The 24,666-nt window shown below is 45.0% G+C and overlaps 1 protein-coding gene across 1 annotated transcript in view; it reads left to right on the top strand.

Moving 5' to 3' along the window:
• The window catches only part of ACTN2 (actinin alpha 2), a 77,225-nt gene extending 53,009 nt beyond the window's left edge, over positions 1-24,216 (top strand). Inside the window, exons 10-21 of the mRNA XM_060035008.1 lie at positions 732-962; positions 3,422-3,569; positions 5,427-5,577; positions 9,905-10,013; positions 11,727-11,867; positions 13,810-13,992; positions 16,577-16,711; positions 17,630-17,809; positions 18,594-18,740; positions 20,692-20,757; positions 21,666-21,824; positions 23,988-24,216. Of these exons, the coding sequence (XP_059890991.1) occupies positions 732-962; positions 3,422-3,569; positions 5,427-5,577; positions 9,905-10,013; positions 11,727-11,867; positions 13,810-13,992; positions 16,577-16,711; positions 17,630-17,809; positions 18,594-18,740; positions 20,692-20,757; positions 21,666-21,824; positions 23,988-24,146 (1,809 nt within the window). The 3' untranslated portion in view covers positions 24,147-24,216. The remainder of the gene's footprint in view (positions 1-731; positions 963-3,421; positions 3,570-5,426; positions 5,578-9,904; positions 10,014-11,726; positions 11,868-13,809; positions 13,993-16,576; positions 16,712-17,629; positions 17,810-18,593; positions 18,741-20,691; positions 20,758-21,665; positions 21,825-23,987) is intronic.
• The last annotated feature ends 450 nt before the right edge of the window (positions 24,217-24,666 follow it).

Raw genomic sequence — 24,666 nt, 5'->3', positions numbered from 1 at the left:
ATGCCAGTGATCGACATCAGGGTTGAAGTATGACCAGGACCGAAGGACAGATGCTCCTCAGTGATGATAGCCTTTCTTTTCTTACTTGGTCCTTCATTTATACTCCTCAGACAGACTATGCAGGGCCTTTGTAAGGCCTTGGTAGTAATTCAAGAGAAGGGGGCGTACTTCATCCTTGGAGTCACTGCCATTTTCACTTTCATCCTGTGGATTTCCTTGAAAGCTAGCTATTAAAATAAAATATACTTTGGCATTGAGTCAGTCTCAGATTTACGATACTTTCATCTCGTAAGTAGACCCGTTAGATTTGAGCTGATTTAAACCAGGAATACATTTTGAGTTAAACCCAGTTCTTTCCTGATTTTATTCCACCATGTTCCACCACGTGAGGTTTTTGTTTTCTCATTTGAAAGCTCCATCCAGCATTTGTCTGCTAATGTCTGGTCCCCGAGTTTCCTGTAAATGTCCCATTTTTGTAAAACATGACTCGTGCTGACTCTGAATTTTCGACCTGTGCGTGGTGTCATTGGGGCGATGGTGAGTGGCCCTGGGAGGGCACAGAAGTTTGTATTTATGCCCTCCTTCCAGTCAGACTTCTGTAATCTTGGGAGCATTCAGTCAATCCATTCCCAATCGTTCGGTGCCTCTGTTTTTTATCCGGGGGGGGGGGGGGATGGGCAGTTTGCTGGTGTTGTCAGCAGTTTTTTTGTGTGCGTGTGTTTTGGGAACAGCTTTTGGAATGGATTCAGCGCACGATCCCCTGGCTAGAGAACCGGACCCCTGAGAAGACCATGCAGGCCATGCAGAAGAAGCTGGAGGACTTTCGGGATTACCGCCGGAAGCACAAGCCTCCCAAGGTGCAGGAGAAGTGCCAGCTGGAGATCAACTTCAACACCCTGCAGACCAAGCTGCGGATCAGCAACCGGCCGGCCTTCATGCCCTCCGAGGGCAAGATGGTGTCGGTGAGTAGCCCCCTGGCCCCGGGGGCAGCCCCCCCTTTTCTTTTTTCTTTTCCCAAAGTCCTTCCTCTGATGGGCCACTGAGAAGAGGCACTGACTGTAATTCTGGCCCTGTGACCACTTCCTTCTGGATACTTTTCCCCCTGCCGTCATGCAGTTCTTGACCCTCACTGCTCTTGGTGCCTCACGCAGAACAGGCCTCTGACAAACACCTAATGATGACGGTCCCCTTCCTCTCCTCCCCGCCTCTAGGTGGACCAGCATCTAGATCACAGGCCCTCTGTTCCCTCCTGTTACCATCTCCCCGATTCACCTTCTCCAGGCCTCAGTCCCATATTTACATCCCTCTTTGCATCATCAGTTTCCCCCGCTCTGCTGAAGCTTTCACATCCGCATAGGAAGCGCTCTAGCATCTGCCAGACGAAAATGAAAACCTCCTATGACTCCACACCTCCCTGCAGCACCTGTCCTGTTTCTCGTCTCCCCTTTGTGGCAGGACATCTAGAGAGAGTTCTTTATGGTACTGGTTTTTGGTCACTTCCCGTTCCTTTATGTCTTTTACTCTTCAACCTGCAGTAAGTAATCCGGCTTCCGTCCACCCTAAGACAGACTGTTCTGTTCAAAGTCAACGGCGTTCGTGTTGACAACCTAGTGGTCACTTTTTTTTTTTTTGCGGTACGCGGGCCTCTCACTGTTGTGGCCTCTCCCGTTGCAGAGCAGAGGCTCCGGACGTGCAGGCTCAGCGGCCATGGCTCACGGACCCAGCCGCTCTTTCGGCATGTGGAATGTTCCCGGACCGGGGCATGAACCCATGTCTCCTGCATCCGCAGGCGGACTCTCAACCACTGCGCCACCAGGGAAGCCCCCTAGTGGTCACTTTTATTTTCATATTCGCCGTAGCTGTAACTATGGCCGCCTTCTTGAAACTCCTTCCACCCTTGAACTTAGCTGAGTTCCTCCCACCTGACCACCGAGTCCTTCCCGTCGCTGTTCACAGCTTTGCCTCCTCCTGTCCTTGGGCTGTATGTAGGTGGATGGTTTGTGGGTACAGGGATGCTGACCTTCTTCTCTGTCTTGATACCTGCAGGTGACCTCATCCAGGCCCGTGGCTTTAACTACCAGCTGTAATGGCAACACCTCCCAAATTTTACATCTTCAGCTCTGATTTCCCCCCCAGTTCCAGGTTCATAGAGCCGCTTGGATGTCTCAAAACCTAACATCCAAGAGTCCTCCTGCAGTGATCTCTGTCTTAGTAAATAGCATCACCATCCCCTAAGTTACTAAAGCCCCAACCCCAGGTGTCATCACTGATCCTCCTAGTCCGTCCCTTTCTTGTACCTGGTTCCTCAGCCAGTGCCACTGGCTCTGCGTCCAGATTATATCTTCAAGTCTGAGCAGCCCTTCAGCTGCTGTCGCCTATGCTAAGCCACCAGTGTCTCTCCTTCAACCTTGCAGTAACCCTCTCACTTGCTTTTCTTGTTCTTTTTCCCCTAAAATGCATTCTCTACGTAGCAGCTGCCGTCATCTTTTTAAAATATAAATCAGAGCGTGTCTCCTTTCTTCTCAGAACCCTCCAGTGACTTCCCGAAATACTTAGAATAAGATCCAGATTCCTTATCTGGGATCCGATGTGGTCTGACCCCACGGCCACCCTGCTGACCATGTCTCTGGCTGCTCTACCCCTCACCCACTGTGCGGCCGCTGCGCCTGCTGTGGTCCTTCCCCTACGTGGAGCGCACCCCGTCCTCGGGCCTTTAGCTCGTCCCCCACTTCATCACATACCTGGCTTTTCCATGAGTGAGGTCTGGGCTCCAATGCCACCTCCTCAGAGGGGTCTCTTCTCAGTAACCCGCCTAAAGGAACTGCCCCGACCGTGCTCTCACCAGCATCACTTGACCGTGATTTGTTTTTCCTTCAGAGTGTATCGCTATCGGAAATAGGAATTACACTTGTTGTTGAACGCCTTATTTAATGTCTTTCTCCCCCAACAATCATGAAAGCTGCACAGGGGCCCAGGGAACTTTACAGGTGCTGTTGTTCACTCTTATATCCAAGGCTCTCACTGTGCCTGGCACGTGCGTGATGCCGGGGAGACAGTTAATGGCTGACTGAACCCAGTCGCTGAGTCAGAGTCGTTTTGGGCTGAGTCACTGTGAGGCTTCGTCTTCTCGTAGCCAGAAAATTAAAGCCCCGTTAGCCTTTGTCCACATCCGGAGAAGCATCAGGTTAAATTTTCGCCGATGAGAACCGTGATCTTAGTCCTAAAAGGGTGCAGTGGTAATGAAGATGTTTAGAAGCCAAAACATTTGAATGGCTATTTGGGGTGGGTGTGGAGGCACAGGGGTGAGGAAAAGACAAGACATAAAGGAAAACACTGTTGGACGTGGTGGAGGGGATTCGTAGAGAGGCCCAGGAGGCCAGGGCGTAACGGACGCGCCTTCGCCGGTCCCCACCCATCCCAGGACATCGCGGGCGCCTGGCAGCGGCTGGAGCAGGCGGAGAAGGGCTACGAGGAATGGCTGCTGAATGAGATCCGGAGGCTGGAGCGCGTGGAGCACCTGGCAGAGAAGTTCCGGCAGAAGGCGTCCACGCACGAAACCTGGGCCTACGGTGAGTCCACAGGATGCGGTGGGGCTCCTGGAGAATCGGGCCTGAGCTATGGACAGAGCCCCATGTGCAGTGACCACTGTCCCTGGCGCCTGTGACCCTGTGGGCAGCTGCCCCCGCCCCTCTCTCGTGTGCTGTCCCAGGTACTGCGGTTCTTCAAGAGGTGGGTGTGGGGAATTCCCTGGTGGTCCAGTGGTTAGCACTCGGCGCTTTCACTGCCGTGGCCCGGGTTCAATCCCTGGTTGGGAAACTAAGATCCCGCAAGCAGCGTGGCATGGCCAAAAAAAAGAAAAAAAATGGAGGTGAGTATGAAGATGGATGTTTTTATAAAACAGGGCTCACAATGCGTTCTTCCCACACTTACCTGCATAGGTATCCGCCTCCTCCTGACTCCCCCGCTTTCTTCTATCTAATTCCACAAGCATCTGTTTATTCCCTAACTGCGGGTCAGACAGCCCTGGCCCAGACACTAGCTTCTGCTGATAGAAGGTTTATTAAGTGCCGCAAAGCAACATAATTGCCCACTTAGAAAATCTGCTTGGAAAGGAAGAACACGAGGTGTGATTTTCTATAGTCTTAACTCCTTTGTTTCACTTAGATTCATCTACTCCTTTCAGGCCTTGCAGACATACCCGTTTCCATGGCCGTGATACTATGGTCATGATTTTTTTGGCTCTGCTGTTTGCTGAGGTTAAAGAACAAAACATTCACCTCATTGCATGGTAATCTATTTCGAGAGAGGGCAGGGAGGTTCCCCTCATCCCTTGGGTCCCTTTTGCTTTCTTGCTGCTTGATTGTTGGCGTTGCTCAGCGAGACGGTCACAGGCACAGACGTGCAGTTGATACTTCCCAGCTGTGGGCCTTGGATGCATTCTCACCTCTCAGGGCCTCAGCGTCCTCTCCAAAGTGGAATAACAACCATACCTCCCTCACAGGGTTTTGATGAAGACTTAATGAGTTTGTATTTATAAAGTAGTAAAATTGGTATCTGGCAGATGGTAAGTGCTGTGTTGTCGTTAAACATGTGAACATTTGCTTTCCATGTCTAGCTTTGTGGAATTAAATTCTTAAAGGTCATCAACCAGGGAATAAAAATGGGTCCAGTTATAACCACAGCAGTTGCTTAACTTAGGAAGTATTTGTGGGGAAATAGGTGGAGTTTCGGAGAGAAATTTTTCTAATGTTATTACATAAAAAATCACAAGGTGGGGGCTTCCCTGGTGGCACAGTGGTTGAGAGTCCGCCTGCCGTTGCAGGGGACACGGGTTCGTGCCCCGGTCCGGGAAGATCCCGCATGCCGTGGAGCGGCTGGGCCCGTGAGCCGTGGCCGCTGAGCCTGCGCGTCCGGAGCCTGTGCTCCGCAACGGGAGAGGCCACAGCAGTGAGAGGCCAGCGTACCGCCAAAAAAAAAAAAAAAAAATCACAAGCTGCATTTAACCACATTAAAAGAATAAAGCTTTCAAACAAAAAGAATTGGAGTAAAGGTTGAGCCCATGGGCAGACAAATAGAGTACAAGTGTTTTACCTAATAATTCCAGGTAATTTCTGTGAGCTAATAATTACTAACTTAACTGAGCATCTCACGGGAAAGTCAGATACTTGTTTCTTAGGTTTATCACAGACTTGTTATTTAGAAAGTGCTCAGCGCGCTTTCCGCGCTGTATTTGTAGACACGAGCTTTCAGAACACAGAGGGACTCGGGGCCTTAGCAGAGTGACAGCCTGAATTCCAGTTGAAATGTGGCCCGTGCCTCTCGGGGCTGTCCTTCTTTCCTCCTCTTGGTTCTATGGAATCACCCAGTACTTTGCATAGAGGCTGAAGTGTGACAGCACTCACATTCCCTTGCTACAACCATTGCAGGCAAAGAGCAGATCTTGCTGCAGAAGGATTACGAGTCGGCGTCTCTGACCGAAGTCCGGGCTCTGCTGCGGAAGCACGAGGCATTCGAGAGCGACCTGGCGGCGCACCAGGACCGCGTGGAGCAGATCGCGGCCATCGCGCAGGAGCTCAAGTACGTGCTCTGTGTGGGTGCCAGTGCTGACATTGAGCCCTGGGTCCAAGCGAGGACTCGGTGGAGAGCTTCCCCGGGCATTCCCAGAGAGGGGCAGGGGAGCTTGCCTTTCCTGTCCTGTCTTAGATGTATCCATAGAACCAAGCCAGAGGACCCTGTGATGGGATTGGTCCTGTTTTTTGTTTTAATTGAAATATAGTTGATTTACAGTGTTGTGTTTGATAGTTTCAGATGTACAGCAAAGTGATTCAGTTATACATATATATATCTATTCTTTTTCAGATTCTTTTCCCTTCTAGGTCATTACAAAATACTGAGTATAGTTCTCTGTGCTATACAGTAGGTCCTTGTTGACAACCCAATCAAAAAATGGGCAGAAGATCTAAATAGACAGTTCTCCAAAGAAGACATACAGATGGCCAACAGGCACATGAAAAGATGCTCAACATTGCTAATTATTCAAGAAATGCAAATCAAAACTACAATGAGGTACTAACTCATACCAGTCAAAATGGCCATCATCAAAACGTCTACAAATAATAAATGCTGGAGAGGGTGTGGAGAAAAGGGAACCCTCCTACACTGTTGGTGGGAATGTAAATTGGTGCAGCCACTATGGAGAACAGTACGGAGGTTCCTTAAAAAACTAAAAATAGAGTTGCCATATGATCCTGCAATCCCTGGGCATATTTCTGGAGAAAACTAAAATTCAAAAAGATACATGTACCCCTGTGTTCATAGCAGCACTATTTACAGTAGCCAAGACATGGAAGCAACCTAAATGTCCATTGACAGATGTCCATTGACAGACGAATGGATAAAGAAGATGTGGTACATATATACAGTGGAACACTACAGCCATAACAAAGAGTGAAATAACGCCATTTGCAGGAACATGGGTGGACCTGGAGATCATCATACTAAGTGAAGAAGTGAAGTAAGCCAGACAGAGAAAGACAGATATCATGTGATATCACTTATACGTGGAGTCTAAAAAAAAAAAGGTCCTTTTTTTAAAATAAATTTATTTATTTTATTTGTTTATTTTTGGCTGCGTTGGGCCTTTGTTCTGCACGCGGGCACGGGCTTTCTCTAGTTGCAGCAAGTGGGGGCTACTCTTGGTTGCAGTGTGTGGGCTGCTCATTGCAGTGGTTTCTCTTGTTGCAGAGCATGGGCTCTAGGCGCGTGGGCTTCAGTAGTTACGGCGCATGGGCTCAGTAGTTGTGGCTCACGGGCTCTAGAGCGCGGGCTCAGTAGTTGTGGCGCACGGGCTTAGGTGCCCTGCAGCATGTGGGATCTTCCCTGACCAGGGCTCGAACCCGTGTCCCCTGCATTGACAGGCAGGTTCTTAACCACTGCGCCACCAGGGAAGCCCTTTTTTTAATATATAAAGAGATGCACTGACTTCCTCTCTGGTGCTTTGATTGTGGTAGCATCCCTGTGTCCTCCCATTGGGCAGCACCCCCAGCCCCAGCACAGGCAGCTTCGTATCCAAGAGAATGAGAAACAAGTAACAGGACAGAGCACGGCTCGCAAAGGTGGCCCTACCCAGGCCTGGGTGCAGGAGACGGGACCACATTGCCCGCCCAGAAACCAAAAACAAGACACCTCTGAAAGAAGAAACATTAAGGCCCCACTTTTCTTTGTTGTCAAATAAGTGCCATTTCTTTTTCATGCTTTTTATTTTGTGGGAGGAGCTAGCATGAGGTTGAGCCCAGGCTGGTTTACCCAGTGGGAGTTGTAGGTCCTGCTGGTCCAGGTGGTGCTGCCTCTGGCTGTGGCCATCCTCTGGGAGAGGGGCCTCCCTGCAGTGTTTCTAAGCTTTTTTTTTGCTTTTTTTTTTTTTAAGACCCTTGCTTCTTTTTGATAAATACAGAATTTCATTCCCTACTTCTCTCTCATTATAACCACGGATATATTTGCACAATTTTTAGAGCCTGTCACATAATGATAACTTTAAACAACCAATAATACATGTTTATCATGATATGTTACATTTTAAGACCCCCATGTTGCTCATTCTTAACCAGAGCAAATGCCTTAATTAACAGAGATGGCCTCTTTTAAGAGTGTCTTCCTATTTGGCCTTGCCTAAATATATTCTTAATTGTTTGTGGTCTTCATATCTAATTTGTTCGCTGTGTTTGTGGCCTCACTCTTATTTCTCATGCTTCTTGCATGTTGGCTGTTTGGCTGCTTGTTAACAATTACAAATAAAATAAGGGGGAGAAACTCAAGCAATTGAATGCTCTGTCATAGCTCCCAGAAGTAATTTGGAATGGTTTTAAGTGTTGCCCTTAAAATTTAAGTAATAATTTTATATTATTATTATTCTCGGTTATCTTCAATGCGTATTTCTTTACACAGTCGAGAGAGGAACCACAGAATTTAAAGATGTGCTCATCTTACTGTTATTAGTCTCCCTTTCCTTTTTACCTTTTCTAAAATAACAAACATGTTTGTGCAGTTCTTAAAGTAAAAAAAATAAAAACAGGGCTTCCCTGGTAGCGCAGTGGTTAAAAATCCGCCTGCCAATGCAGGGGACACGGGTTTGAGCCCTGGTCAGGGAAGATCCCACATGCCGCAGAGCAACTAAGCCTGTGCACCACAGCTACTGAGCCTGCACTCTAGAGCCCGTGAGCCACAACTACTGAGCCTGCGTGCCGCAACTACTGAAGCCTGCGCGCCTAGAGCCCGTGCTTTGCAATAAGAGGAACCACCGTAATGAGAAGCCTGCTCACCACAACGAAGAGTGGCCTCCGCTCACTGCAACTATAGAAAGCCCGCGTGCAGCAACGAAGACCCAACACAGCAAAAAATAAATAAATAAATTTATTTTAAAAAAATTAAAAAAAATAAAAATAGTATGCACAGTTATGCAAACCCTAAGTTCTTGAAAGCAAGTAGGTATAGAGCTAGTACGTATGAATTAGAGAAGAGGGAAAAATGTACACCCTAAAGATAACCACGGAGAGATTAGCGTTGATGTCTCCATTGTGTATCAGTAGACGGTTCCTAGGTTTTTGTTTTTGAAATCTTTCTGTTCTTTAATAGTTGCATTTTGAAGGGCCATGGCCTTTTCACTTTGTATTCAAGGCTGTGCACATTGCTGGTGTATTTTGGTTGGTTTTGGTTACCTGGTTATAATAATAAGCACAGAATCTCAATCCATCTCAATTAGTGAAATGTGTGTATGTAGAAAGCTGCTCTTAAGAACTGGACAGGCTTTCATTAGGTGATAGGGAGCTTCTTACCCACTGAAATGACACTCAGATCACAACTGTATGCATCTTCTTTATTCAGTAAAAGAAACAGTAACATTCAATAAGGACAAGCTAATATCACTTAAGAGAAAAAAACAAGTAATAAACAACCATTGCCTTCATTTAGAGTTGGAAGAAGAAATAAACTTAAGCTTCAGGGAAATGGATTTGGATGGATAGGAGGGAGTTTCCTAAAAGCCTCACCTTGGACCATTTTTGAAGGAGAAGTCTCCTGAAGATGTCTTTAAACCTCCCTGAGTCTTGCTTTCATCTTAACTAAAAGGGTGATTACATTTTGTCCAGGATTCAAACTTTTTACCCCCAGAGATAACAGGTTAACCATCTAGTCGAGAATCTGCTTGAATGGTAAGTTCAAGTTACTTCACGTCACCAAGATCCCGTTAGGATGTACAGACGGGGCTGGAGAGGAAGAGGGACTACGGAGTGAGAAATCATTTTGTTCCTGCTGTCACACGAATGGCATAAGATGAGTTGGAATCTTTGTCAGAAGAGGAAGGACTCTGTCCTGCCAGGCTCAGCGGCCCAGTGCCCCTTCTGGACGTGGTGCCCCATCCAGCCCTGTGCCCTTTGAGGGCAGCCGAGGACACGAAGGGGTGCAAGCTGATCCCTCCCTCCCTCCCTCCCTCCCGCATGACTCATTTGATGTTCCCATCCCCGTGGCTTCAGCATAGCCCGTGGGACTGTCCTCCAGGTCAGATACTTGGCTTCATTTACAGGTACATCACCACTTAAAAATAATGCACTCCGGAGGCCTGGCCAAGAAAACAAAGGGAGAATAGAGTTAGCCTACAGTGTCGAGAAGACAGCGTTTCTCTCTGTTTAGAAATCTGCTGACCACCAAGAGTTTTACTAATTCTTCTCATGATGTAAGGGAATAGTGGTCATGTTTGTGATGGTGATGATGAACAAAACCCTGAAATATCCTGCCAGTTCCCCATCAGATCTTTTTTTTTTTTTTAAATTATCATCTGTTTATTTTGAGCCCATGTCCACTTTTCTTCACGTCATCTGGGAAAGTCAATCTTTATTTTCCCTTCTGATAGTGAACTGGACTATCACGATGCTGTGAACATCAATGATCGGTGCCAGAAAATCTGTGACCAGTGGGACAGGCTGGGAACGCTCACTCAGAAGAGGAGAGAGGCCCTGGAGGTGAGTCTCCAAGCCACCTGTTGGCACGAAATCTTTTAATAGGGGCTCTTTCAGTAAGTCACTGTTACTTTGTTTTTCTGTGGTATGGTGTGTATAAATCGAAACAGATTATCTAGGGAAGGGAGCTTCTACAGAGAACATGAAAAGTAGGAGGAAGAGGGAAATGGAAAGTTGGTAGTTTTGTACTGTAATTTATCCATACGGCAGTGATGCATCCTTTTGAATTAAAGAAACAAAAGTCCAGTAGTAGTAATGAGATAACGGTATAAACTCATTTTGTGTGAAGTAGTAATGGCAGATAATTCCCCCAGAGTCCTTATCTGAGAGTAAATTGAGCCATGAATGAGTCAGGAAATCAGGAGGAACGGAAGTTGAGATGTGCAAAGGGAAAATGGCAACACATGTTGAAGTAGGGAAAAATGGATATGAAACAGAATCAGGATGAATTTGGCCTTGTTCAAGTATAAGGCTTGGAGAAACAGCTGGTTTTTAGCTGAACCTCATCGTCTCTCACCACGGAAGACTCAGATGACGTGACAGAAAGAAGCAGTTAGCAGTTTTCTGAGTCTTTTCACCCTGACTCTGATGAAACTTTTAACACATGTGATACCAAGCTTCCTGGATGCCAGCCAGCGGTTAACATATCCACCTAAAGAAAAAGGCTGAGAGAAAGGAAGGACCAGGCATATAATGGAGACAGCTCAAATATTTTAGAACAGGAGGAAAAATGAATCTAATTATGGAAGACTTGAAGATACCAGACGCTTCCGTGCCAGCTCCCCGCCCTGTCTGCCATAGGAAGCGCGTAGTGCCATTCTTGGTGGCTTAAAGCCCTGTGCTTTCATGTGCTCAGAAAGGCAAAGAGGGTCTCTGTGTGAAATCCTGAATGAGGATTTAAGAATATGGAACTGTAGTTCCTTCCGTCTTCTCTAGGCGACTTTTGGGAAAGGCACACTGTTGATTATAAAATGAGGAAGATACCGTGAATTTCCTGTGCACCAGCACGGTTGGGGAATCAGGTCCTATAACTTACAAAGTACTGCTTTAGCTGAAATCAAGTGCCTCTATACCCTATGTGGATTCTCAGTTTTCAAAAGAGTAGCATGTGGAGGAGTATTTTAAGTACTTTCAGAACAGCGTGACTCTGGATGTTGTTAAATCCATCTCTGATGCACAAGGCACTTCGGAGACCTGCAGGGCTCAGCCTCATCATTTGAACATCAGTTCATCTTTTGTATACACAAGCTAATGATGAGAGGATTGCGACCATCAAAACGTCAGATAGGGTTTCCCTGGTGGCGCAGTGGTTGAGAATCTGCCTGCTAATGCAGGGGACACGGGTTCGAGCCCTGGTCTGGGAAGATCCCACATGCCGCAGAGCAACTGGGCCCGTGAGCCACAATTACTGAGCCTGCGCGTCTGGAGCCTGTGCTCCGCAAAAAGAGAGGCCGCGATAATGAGAGGCCTGCGTACCGCGATGAAGAGTGGCCCGCGCTTGCCACAACTAGAGAAAGCCCTCGCACAGAAACGAAGACCCAACACAGCCAAAAATGAATAAATAAATACATTAAAAAGAAAAAAGTCAAAAAAAAGTCAAAAAAAAAAAAAGAAAAAAGTCAGATAATAGTTTACTGCTCTGGAGTGCATCTTTACATGTTCAGAGAATTTTTATGATTTAACCTATGATAACACTGGTTTCTATTTGATCTCCAGAGAACTGAGAAATTGCTGGAAACCATCGATCAGCTTCACCTGGAGTTTGCCAAGAGAGCTGCTCCTTTCAACAACTGGATGGAAGGCGCCATGGAGGATCTGCAAGACATGTTTATTGTCCACAGCATTGAGGAAATCCAGGTAACTGAAGCCAGCTCTGTGCTCTCACTGTACCAGAAATGAATCGTAATTTTAAAAACTTAGAGTTCTCTTTTTGGTTTTGTTTCATTTTTTACCTTAAAAAAAAAATGTGGTTAGAAAACCCATATTACCCTTTGGCCTTTAGCTTAAAAATGTGTATACCACTCTTTAATGCAACTAAATTAACATCAGCCAGATAGTGGTGACTACATCTAAAAGGGTCTGTTCTTTAAAATGGAATGTGGAATCATACGAGCAAGACAGACATATGCTCTTGGGGTTAGTCACAGCAAGTTATGAGTTTACTGGCTGCTGAGTTAACTACTTTGCAAATGTTTGCATATTACCCCTCGTTAAGATCTATAGGGTTTTGCCGGATCATAAAGCATAAGAAGCCACCAATCAGTACCTTCTGCTTCCCACCATCCGAAATGTTCTGCTTTTGATTTTTGCTGGAGCTTCAGATTGTAAATAAGACCTCTAAGTGATCGAGTTAGGGAGGAGCGTTCCTCTCCAATAGCCAGGACCCAATATATTAGAGACCATTGTATACTGAATTTGACGTATAATGGAATATAGAGAAAATACTTTTAGATTCTCTTTTTTCTGTAAAATAGATAGGTCATCGAAAAGAATCCAGATGTAAAGGAAATACTGAAGGTTGGGATTTGAACCCATATCTCCTGCCAAGGACCATTCTAGAAGGGTTTGCAGCGGGGTGTAAGAGGCAAGAAATTTGTTGAACATTGCCTTTGTCTTCTGAAAGAGGCTGTGATGGTGTTTCTTGCATAGACTCTTAAGCAGAGGTTGGCAACCTAAAACCATTTATTTTTGGAAAAAGTGAGATGTCTAAGTATGCCTTGGAAGCCATACTTGATGCATGAAGTAGTTTCTCTGTTTAGTGAAAGGTGTGCTAGCAGCTGATCTGTTGTAGCACCTGAACTGAGTGTTAGCTTCGCCCTGGAAGGTGGTCCACGTGGCACCTTCCTACAGCTGAGTATAAAGGGCTGCTGTCTTATACTTTAGGGTCCAAGGGTATAGGGTTGTTAAGTGGAGGTTTTATAAAGCCTGAGGGGAAGGAGTTGGTTTCTGTGGCCTTTTCTTTTGGAGAAAGGGATGTACTTCCTGGTGATCTTTCGGTATAAAGGCAGCAAATGTGAAAAGGTTCTTTTCTTGGGCTATAGGTAAACTTGGTCATTAGAAAGGGCAGCTAATTTAAATTCTTTTTTTTTAAGTGTTACTGGGACACAGCCACACATTTATTTTTTTTTTATTTTTATTTTTGGCCGCGTTGGGTCTTCGTTGCTGTGCGCGGGCTTTCTCTAGTTGCAGCAAGCGGGGGCTGTTCTTTGTTGTGGTGCACGGGCTTCTCATTGCGGTGGCTTCTCTTGTTGCGGAGCACAGCCTCTAGGTGTACAGGCTTCAGTAGTTGTGGCACGCAGGCTCAGTAGTTGTGGCTCACGGGCTCTAGAGCACAGGCTCAGTAGTTGTGGCGCACGGGCTTAGTTGCTCCGCAGCATGTGGGATCTTCCCGGACCAGGGCTCAAACCCATATCCCCTGCATTGGCAGGCAGATTCTTAACCACTGCCCCACCAGGGAAGCCCTAATTTAAGTTCTGTATGTCAGTGGCGAGTAAGACCTAAACAATAGCTGGGGATCATATAAGATGAAATCAAACATAGTTTTTTAAAAAGAAAACAATTATTTTTTGAAGACTTTGGATTAATAGCCACCACGGAGTCATCAGGAGATCTTTTTTACCCCTTTCGAGGAACTTGACTTTTGTGCACCAGGTAGCTTTTCTAAAGACATCCAGAATTTGTCTTCCACTGGAGATTCCCGCAGTTATAAAGTCATTTATACGCATGCTGAAGGGAACAGCAAGCCTGTAAAATTCACACTGAAGTAAGTCGGGTTTTCTCCTCTCTGTCTCTGGCTTAGAGCTTGATCACCGCCCACGAGCAGTTCAAGGCCACACTGCCCGAGGCTGACGGCGAGCGGCAGTCCATCCTGGCCATCCAGAACGAGGTGGAGAAGGTGATCCAGAGCTACAGCATCAGGATCAGCTCGAGCAACCCCTATAGCACTGTCACCGTGGACGAGATCCGGTCCAAGTGGGACAAGGTGGGCGACTGAGGGGGGAGGGGGCGAGGCTAACGTTCTCGAAGCCGAGGTGGAGGGAAGAGGTGAAGCCCTGGGGGAGTTAGAGTGACTGCGTGACATTGCCTCACGATCAGGGTTGTCTTCATAGACATGTTAAAAGGGAAACTGAGGCATAGTAACAATTTTAAGTGTTTGAGCAAAAATCGATTCGAATTGGGCAGCATCCAGTCTAGCTGGCAGAAAGGGACTCCAAGGAGCTGAACAAAATGAAAGGCTTTTATAGGCAGAAGGGAGTAGGAACAGGGAAGTTATCTGGCCAAAAAAAGGCAGATTGGTTATTGCAGAGTTACTTTCCTTTAGGGGAGGGAAGGGGTCTACCCAGATGACTGATTGACTAAGATTCCGTTTCTGGGAGAGTGGAAACTGTAATTAAGTTAAATCTTGGTCTGGTGGAGTGGGATTTAGCACTCGACTCTATTTTGGGCTTGTTTTTAACAGATGAAATATGTTATACTCTTAAATCCATTCAGCAGCTTCTGTGATTTGTAAGGAAAGAAAGTAGAAATGATTGTCCTTAAGGAAAACCTTATCAATGTTGGCAAACTCAGTACAGGTTATGATGCTAATACCATAAAGGAAACTATTTTTAAAACCCCAACTGAAAATTTGATGGTATCAGCTTGCCGCTAGTACTTCGTTAAAGAATTTTTAGAATATGGGATAGACATGTCCCAAGTGTGTGTGAATTTTAAATGCAGGAAAATTACTTAGAAAACTGTATCTGGGGAACCAAAGGACTTCCTGCTAATTTGCTGCCTCTTATATTTGGGGAAACCGTACAGACTTAATTATAGTCCAATGGGATCATTTGAGCCTTTTTGTCTCATTCTTAAGAAAGATTTATTTTCTTGTTTAAATTGAGGCACGATCATCTTAGTATGCTACTACTTAGTCTTTAAGAAACCCACCGCGTGCATTTGAGGTGGCTTGCTATAAAAACACACATTCAGCAGTCGTTTAGTTATAAACGATGCAAAGAGAAAAAAAAAACAGGTATGGGAAAGAGAGTGTTCATCTGAGAGACCATAATTAGTTATTGTGTTTGACCTTAAAATTAGCTCTGTTCTTCTGACAGCCGGAGTGAAGAGGGAAACGTGTTGAGCTAAGTAGTTTCCTTGAAAAAAAACAGGGAAATGTGTCATTTCTTAAAGTGAGACAAACTTTTCTCTTGTCACTAAGTTATAAAGCAAAATTTGCCAGAGGGAGTTTTGTAAAAGGTACATTGAATAATAATGTCTTTAGCAGCAGTTTTGCCAACACACAGAAAAGCCTTCTTGAAGTAGCTCTTTTGTCTGCGGATTCAAAAAGAACTGAGACATAGCATTAAAGTGTAAATCACAGGGTACAAATGGAATGGAAAAGATGTAGGCAGGGTAGGATACTTTCCTGTGGTCCAACATCATATAGGACTGAACTCCTGAAACTGGCAGGGGTTCTCAACTTTTTTTGTGTCTTGGATCACTTGGTAGTCAGGGAAGCCCATGGATCCCTTCTGATAATAATATGTGTAAATTCATAAAAAATACTTAAGGTTACAAAGAAAATAAATTACATTAAAAATAGTTATTAAAGGGCTTCCCTGGTGGCGCAGTGGTTGAGAGTCTGCCTGCCGATGCAGGGGACACGGGTTTGCGCCCCGGTCCGGGAAGATCCCACATGCCGTGGAACGGCTGGGCCCGTGAGCCATGGCCACCGAGCCTGTGCGTCCGGAGCCTGTGCTCCGCAACGGGAGAGGCCACAACAGTGAGAGGCCTGTGTACTGCAAAAGAAAAAAAAAAAAAAAAAGTTAGTAAAATATATTTTATATATATTTGTGTAACTGAATCAATTTGCTGTACACCTGAAATTAACACAACACTGTAAATCAATGGTACTTGGATAAAAAATAAATTTTAATGAAAGGAGATATATATATATATATATATATATATATATTTAAAGTTGGGATATAGTAATGTATGTACTTCTTTACTACCACATTTTAAACCGTGATCTAATAGCAGGTCTAATAATTGTGAGTAGTGATGAGTGTATATGATATTTTGAGAGGCAGGCAGTAACTGATATATATGAGAATGTCTGTGATTTCTATTGTGGTAAAGTCACAGTGGATTTGGTGCCTGCATTCATAATCAAAGGAAATGCTCATTTTCCATTAGGGGTGGTGAAAATAAGGATGCCACTTTTCCTTCATTCAAGTTCACAAATTCTCTGCACCCTGGACCCAGCTCCCTGTAGGGTTAGTACTGCAGGCCAAGAGCCCCTGGCTAGAGGAACAGTCAGTGTCCCTCTTGCAGACTTAGCCAGTCTTTCAGCAGGCAGTGGAGGCACTGGGTGGCAGTCGAGGCTAGACTGAGCTCTTCCTTTAGTCCCTAAAGTAGGGACCCCACTCCCCTTCCCCTCCCTACCTCTCCTCCCCTCCCCACTACTCTCCCTCCCTCTCTCTCTGCTCCCACCCCTGCCCTTCAGCCACCACCACCGATCTTGGTCCCTCCTCCTAGACCACAGCTGGCCTCTAACCCCTGTTGCCCTTGAATCCTGGCAGGTGAAGCAGCTCGTGCCCATCCGGGACCAGTCGCTGCAGGAGGAGCTGGCCCGCCAGCATGCCAACGAGCGTCTGCGGCGCCAGTTCGCTGCACAGGCCAATGCCATTGGGCCCTGGATCCAGAACAAGATGGAGGTGGGTTAGTGACCTTCAGAGGGAGCCTGTCACAGCCTCCAAATCGGTCCCTGAGCTGACACGACGACCTGTCTCCACTCAGTGCCGTGAGAGCACCATCCAGGTCTCCATGGGCCTTACTCTTGATGGCCCCTGAGCTCTTGCAGCCTGGGTGCCCATGAGCGTCAGTGCAGGGCGGGGGGCAGGGAGGGCACCTGTGCACCAAAGTTGAGGCTGTTCTTGCTGCCATCCATTCATCCTGTCCTTAAGAATGGTGACGGGGCTCTTCCTCAGTTTTCAGCCTCTGCAGGACCTAGAGTTTTAAACCGTCCATCCCTAATGAGTCACAAATACTTGGCATTTTCAGGACATTCAGGGAAAAGTAATCTTTGAATGACACTGATTGCTGGGTTCATTTTATCACCAAGAACAGCCAAGAGACATTTATTGGCCTATTTATTCTTCTCCCAGCCTCCCTTTTGGTGATAAAATGTTAACTTTTTTCTTAAGAGGAGGACATCTAAAAATCTAGGAAATTCTTTTGACCGGTGATGAAGCATCCAGTGGTCTGAAATCTCCCTGGCAGCTGCATTCGTGCAGACCATCCCCTGGCCTCCTGCAGAAGAGGCAGCTCCAGCCTGGGGAGGCTTCTGTGTTCACTGGAAGAGGCCTAAATGGCTCCTTTCTTACCCGTCTTGCTTTGCTTTTATGGATCTTGGTGGGTTTGTTTTGTTTTTTTCCCCATTCTCTAGACAGACTAGAAATAGAGCTTGCTTCATGCTGCAGTACTATCCTGTTTCCCACTTTATCTGAAAAAGCAAGTGTCTCTAGCTGCCGCCTGATGCCGGCGTGGCATTGGAAGCAGAAGCAGGAAGGCCCCCGTAGTAACCTGAAAGGCCGGCTCACCTTGTTTTCTTCTCCTGTTCATGCCTCCACCAGGAGATTGCCCGGAGCTCCATCCAGATCACGGGAGCCCTGGAGGACCAGATGAATCAGCTGAAGCAGTACGAGCACAACATCATCAACTACAAGAACAACATCGACAAGCTGGAAGGTGACCATCAGCTCATCCAGGAGGCCCTGGTCTTCGACAACAAGCACACTAATTACACCATGGAGGTACAGCCACTGCACAGGCCTGCAGTGCTCTGGTTTCTGGTTGTGACCACTTCACCTTCTCAGGGTGTTTTCCTCCCACATTGGTCTCCATCTGTTCCTGTTTTGTTCTATAAGTATGAAAGGGATCATTAAACCTTTCCTGTTACTGTACGTGAAAAAGCTTTGTGAACTAGATCAAGCGCTACATAGTTGTTGAGGACGGTGATGATAATTAACAACTTTATCATCATCATTATCACAACAATGAACCGAAATTGGACTATTACGTTCTGGCCAGTTTGACCCAATTTGATCTTGCAAATTGGCCAGTGGGTATAATCCAGGGCCTGTCCTGCTATTTGGTAAACGCTAACGACAGATAATACACTGTACATTGTATATTTTATCTTCACAGTGCCAGTTGTCACTGCTAGAACCCTGGTCTCACTTCTGAGTATTTCCCACTATAGAATCTCGAAAAAAGTGGAAAAGTAGAATTAAAAAAAAAAAAAAGCATAGGGAAGCCCTACTTATCTCCCTTTGGGTTGACTCAGCTCGGTGCTTTGTGACCGCCTGGAGGGGTGGGATAGGGAGGGTGGGAGGGAGGGAGACGCAAGAGGGAAGAGATATGGGAACATATGTATATGTATAACTGATTCACTTTGTTATAAAGCAGAAACTAACACACCATTGTAAAGCAATTATACTCTAATAAAGGTGTGAAAAAAAAAAAATGAAAATGAGGAAGGCAAGATTGACCTGCTGGGAGGACCTGGAGCTGATCGTTTGATGTTTCCCTCGGTAGCACATTCGTGTGGGCTGGGAGCTGCTGCTGACGACCATTGCCAGGACCATCAACGAAGTGGAGACCCAGATCCTGATGAGAGATGCGAAGGGCATCACCCAGGAGCAGATGAATGAGTTCAGAGCCTCCTTCAACCACTTCGACAGGGTACCTCACTCCCTCTAGTTATTTGAAAGGCACCACTGGGGACATCAAAAGATGTATTTGAAATAATATTCATACTATTATTTTAAGTTTTAATGTCCTTAAAGGTTATGGGGAAACAGGACGATTAAGGCCAAAGGAAAAGAGGCTCCGAAATGAAGTGTGCTAAGCTCTGATGTCGCTGAAGGTGACACAAAGTCTGGGTTTGTGGGCTGTTTTATACAGAGCACTTAACGAATGCCTTTGTAGTTGGGATCAACACTAGATTTGTTCTAAGTGAAAGTGTACCCTTACCAAAATGTGGTTTGGGGATTTAGGACATTTTCTAAATACTTAAATACAAAGCTGTAATGAACTTTTCCTAATTAACTATTTAGGTGAAGCACCTGATGAAAATTAGCCTACTCTTTTGCCATAAAATTTAAGTTTCTTTTTTAATTAACAAAATTGATTCATGGAATGTTGAAGGAAAATGCACCAACAAAATGGTGATCATATAAAAAGTTAAGTGCAGCTCTTAAAATATTATCTAGTATTTTGATTCGAATACAATTGAGTAAAACCAGTTCTTCACAAGAAAATGCCCAGTTTGCTTATCATCTAGTTAAAAGTGACTCCTAAGGCCACATTCCATTCCTTAAAAGATCCGTAACAAAGTAAGTATATTTCATTACTTTGCTTGGGACCCTGTTTATGGTTTACAGATATCAGTTAAATGGTTCTTAAAATGCCTCTGCTCTAGACCAGCCATATTCAGGCCTATCAAAGAGTTCAGAAAGTAGACTTCTGATCAGGGAGCTGAGGCATAAATAAAGAATTATACACAGAGTTGGACATTAAAGTTAGCTTGGCTTCAGCACAACTGTACTGTACAAAACATGCTGTAACACTGACCTGACTTCCTTCAGGTTGAGTCATTTTCCTCCTGTGGAGGGAAATAATTGATCATCGTCCCTACACACATCCACCCGGGCTTATGCGAAGACAGCCCTCAATCGTTTGAGCCACCTCATAGGAAAAAAAACCCAAATTTATTTGAATCTAGGATAACGAGACTGTCTTCTGCAACAAAAGTTCAAAGGAAGACAATGCAGAACCTGCCAAGTTTAATAGTTTAAATTAAGGATTTTTGTGTCTTGGAGGGACATGGGCCTGAGAGTAGCTGCAGGGTAACTTTCCAGTGTGAGTCCTAGCCATGTTTTAATCTTTGGGGGAATTTTACAAGTGAGGACTGCCTGGGGCCACGAGAGCGTGAGGATTTCTCAGAACACTTAGAGTGTGTTCAGCCATCGGTGGGTGGCAGTGGGCAGCTCCTGACGAGGTCATTTTCACTGGCACTGGGTAGTCCCTCCTGCTTTCTTGAATGTGTGGTCTCCTTTCATTCTTGACTGCTGTTTACCCTCCTTTCCTCCTTTTTCCTTTTTAAGAAATTATTTTCTAACATCCCTGTGTCAGGTCTGTCCTTCCTCTAAGTCAGTGATGACATTTACAAATTATTTGGCAAATCTCAAAGTGTCCCTTCTTGTGTTGGATTTTGTTCCCTGGTCAAGTAGAGTTTTTTATTTTGCCTCTAACTCTCAACTTCTTTTTATTTATTTATTTATTTATATAATTTATTTATTTGGCTGCTTTGGGTCTTTGTTGCTGCGTGCGGGCTTTCTCTAGTTCTGGCGAGCGGGGTCTACTCTTCATTGCAGTGCGCAAGCTTCTCACTGCGGTGGCTTCTCTTGTTGCAGAGCATGGGCTCTGGGCATGTGGGCTTCAGTAGTTGTGGCTCGCGGGCTCTGGAGCGCAGGGTCAGTAGTTGTGGCGCACGGGCTTAGTTGCTCCGCGGCATGTGGGATCTTCCCTGCCCAGGGCTCGAACCTGTGTCCCCTGCATTGGCAGGCGGATTCTTAACCACTGCTCCACCAGGGAAGCCCTCAACTTCTTTGTTCTTTGTATTTGTCGGCAGAGGAAGAATGGCCTGATGGATCATGAGGATTTCAGAGCCTGCCTGATCTCCATGGGTTATGACTTGGTAAGACAGAAGTTGAAAATTTTACTACCGTGTGATATTCTATTGAGCTTAGATTTGTATTATAGGAGACAACTGCCTTAAACTATGGCAGCTCATTTGGGGTTCGTTGACTTACATTGTCTAGGGTAACATTTTTGAAGGTTTGCCTGGTACCATATAAAAATAACTTCACAGAGCCAGAACATATATTTTCATTCAGTCATCGGTCAGCTGGTTTTTTCCTAGTGAAGGAAGAGAACATAAACTTTCCTGATGATTTTTAAACAGCTTTAAGTGAGAGATAATTCACATACCATACAATTCACCCATTGAGAGTATACACTTCAGTGTCTTTTCTTGCTGATTTTAAAGTATTTTTCCTCTAGTATTTTAGAAGATAAAAAGTTTTTAGTAAAAATCAGCTAAGAAATCTTACATTTCCCTGTGGGCTGTGAGTGTGCCCTTATACCCTCACTTCTCTATTACCTGCTGATGTGTAATGTTGAACATGAGCTGCTTTGATTCCTCTCAGAACTGTCAAATAAGCATCATGAGAACCCTTTTCTGACCTGCCTTCTCTTTTGCAGTATTATTCTTCTCAACTGTAGTCTGAGAAAAGGCCTAACCCTCTTTGAATTCCTCTTCCATAACTATATTAAGTCCCAACGGCAACATGGGTTAGAGAGAGGAAGGAATTCTGACATTCAGGAGCTTCTGGGTTGATGCTACAGCAACGTTTAAAAATCATTTGACGGCAGTAAACTTAAGTCACCCATAAGGGGAATCTGTTCCAAAAGTGGAAGGGAAGTGCAGGGACTATGTAAGTTTTCAAGCAGAAAGGAACTTGCATGCCAACAGGTAAAAGCAGGAGAACGGCACTGCTGAGAGTTGTCGGTTGAAGTAAATGTTTCTTTGCAACCTTGCCTCAGGGTGAAGCTGAGTTTGCCCGCATCATGACCCTGGTGGATCCCAACGGGCAGGGCACCGTCACCTTCCAATCCTTCATTGACTTCATGACCAGAGAGACGGCCGACACCGACACCGCCGAGCAGGTCATCGCCTCCTTCCGAATCCTGGCTTCCGACAAGGTCTGCATGGACATGTTTTCTTCTGCTTTTGTGACAGCCCACTGCTTCATTCTAATCAAAAAGGAAACAGCATTGCAAATAATAACCATTTTGATGTATTGCATTTTGTATCACAACAGCACTGAATTCAGAAATCACGTAAATATAACAGTGATGCCCCCAGAACAGGTTAAACACAGACATTCTGTCCTGGCATTTGTGCTTGTCCTTATGGGGAGTTTTATAGAAGGAACCGAGAGTATGTATTTTGCAGTTTTTTTGTCTGTTTTTCTGGTTCGACCCTACTTCACATTCTGGGTTGGTAGATATGACTCTGAAAGAAGGAACAATGCAATTCAGATGTTATAAAACTGAGAACCTTCTCTCAAGGACCAATGACCCTGACACTGTGCCCCGCCCCTGGAGCAAAGTTAAATAGAGCCATTCATTCATTTAAAAAATTGGCTACTTTTTCATTATCTGAAGCCTAGAAATTAAGTAGAAATTTAATTGCAAATACAGAATTTTCAAATCTCTTTCCCAAAACAATATAAAAACATCTCAGTATGTATAAACTCAATTTGGGCTATGATTCCTTTACCCTGTGTTCTAGCTGAGAGGGAAAGGAAGTTAGGATTCTAAAACACATCAGCATGGGACTTGCCCTGCAGTCTACTGGTTAAGACTCCACTTTCCAATGCACGGGGCGTGGGTTTGATCCCTGGTTAGGGAACTAAGATCCCACATGCTGTGCAGTACAGCCAAAAAAAAAAGAAACGCATCAACATGGCCATGTTTATTACCTTAAAAAACCCTTATCAGACAAGATAAACTGTTTAAAATAATTACGTTTGTTTTAAAATGAATCCTTTATCATGGGGATGGGGTGGAGGGGAGGAAGTCCAACTGATGTAGGAGATAATAAACCAAGGCTTATTTAACCCCCCAAAAAACCCTACTATAAATTACAATATGATATTTGCTATATATCTTGACCAGCCAATCTTTTTTTTTTTTTTAAATAAATTTACTTATTTATTTACTTTTGGCTGTGTTGGGTCTTCGTTGCTGTGTGTGGGCTTTCTCTAGCTGCGGTGAGCGGGGGCTACTCTTGGCTTCTCTTGTTGTGGACCACGGGCTCTAGGCGGGCAGGCTTCAGTATTTGTCATACACGAGCTCAGTAGTTGTGGCTCGTGGGCTGTAGAGCGCAGGCTCAGTAGTTGTGGTGCACAGGCTTAGTTGCTCCACAGCATGTGGGATCTTCCCGGACCAGGGCTAGTTGGCAGGCGGATTCTTTTTTTTGGGGGTACGCGGGCCTCTCACTGTTGTGGCCGCTCCCGTTGCGGAGCACAGGCTCCGGACGCACAGGCGAAGCGGCCATGGCTCACGGGCCCAGCCGCTCCACGGCATGTGGGATCCTCCCGGACCGGGGCACAAACCTGTATCCCCTGCATCGGCAGGCGGACTCTCAACCACTGCGCCACCAGGGAAGCCCAGCCGATCTGTTTTATGAGAATTACCCTATTTCCTCTTGGACATTTGACATGAAAAAGAAAAAAAAAAAAGACTCCATTGTTCAATGTCAGTTTTGTTTTGTTTTAGAAAGAGCTTTTCTCCAGTGGTAACATGCTGCTAGCTTTTAATAAACTGTGTAGGAAAGTGACTCCATTTTCTAAAAGCGCACATCACATTATTTAAAAAAAACAACCACATTGATAATTTCAAATTAAATAATCCTGCGTTTTCATCAGCATATGATGTAAACCAGCCTACCCTTAATCTTTCTGGTATGAAATTTACCTCATAGTATTTTTCACTTGCATTATGGCTCAGTTCAAGAAGTACTGATGGTACTGCTCCCTTTGCCTTCATGGAGTATATTAAATTTCCTGCTGGCTAGATGATGAATTACAAGTAAAACTCAGCCTTTTGTTGGTTGTCCAGTACTGTGCACATTAGACACCCAGCCTTTAGTCCTTTTTATTTTTAATTTATTTCCTTTAATTTTTATTTCATATTGGAGTATAGTTGATTAACAATGTTGTATTAATTTCAGGTGTACAGCAAAGTGATTCAGTTAGTCCTTTTTTAAAATTACACAAATGCAAGCAGTGTATTTAAACCATTTATGTTCCTGTGTTTTCTGCAGTTGATTTTGCAAACACACGTGTATTTTTTTTCCAGCCGTACATCCTGGCGGAGGAGCTGCGCCGAGAACTGCCTCCTGACCAGGCCCAGTACTGCATCAAGAGGATGCCCGCCTACTCGGGCCCAGGAAGCGTGCCTGGCGCCCTGGATTACGCCGCCTTCTCCTCCGCGCTGTACGGGGAGAGCGATCTGTGAGGCCGGGGTTCTGTAATCGCTGGTCCCAGCAGGACGCAATAAAAGCTCGTTATAGTTTGTTTCTTGGAAACTTTGACAAGCTTTATTCAGTTAAGAGAGAGAAAACTTTTTTTGCAGCTCAGTTATTGCCAGCAATGTAATATGGCTGAGGTTTTTCCAGTAGATGACATAGCGTACTTAACAAATAAGTTTATTTCTGAGATTCTAGCCAAATGCAATGAAATATCAGGGGTTTTGTTGGTTTCTTTGATAAAGCAAAGCAAATTACTTGAGTAGTGTGAAATTAGGAAGACCCAGGGACAGAAGAAATGTACAAAATGGGAAAATTCCAAAATACTCAAGATTCAAGAGCAGAAAAATAATAGTAAATGTTTGATACTTTAAAAAATATTCTTCATATATATAATATGCTTATATGGTTATCCCTAGGGGAAAATATTTGGGATACCGGTGTTTTACTTTCTTGCTTATCCAAAGATTAGCTATGTTTAAGATAAATGGTACTGTCACCTCTTTAGCT

Source organism: Delphinus delphis, chromosome 16 (assembly GCF_949987515.2).
Source record: "Delphinus delphis chromosome 16, mDelDel1.2, whole genome shotgun sequence".
In the NCBI taxonomy this organism is placed as follows: domain Eukaryota; kingdom Metazoa; phylum Chordata; class Mammalia; order Artiodactyla; family Delphinidae; genus Delphinus; species Delphinus delphis.
This window is presented reverse-complemented; position numbering and strand designations above follow the sequence as displayed.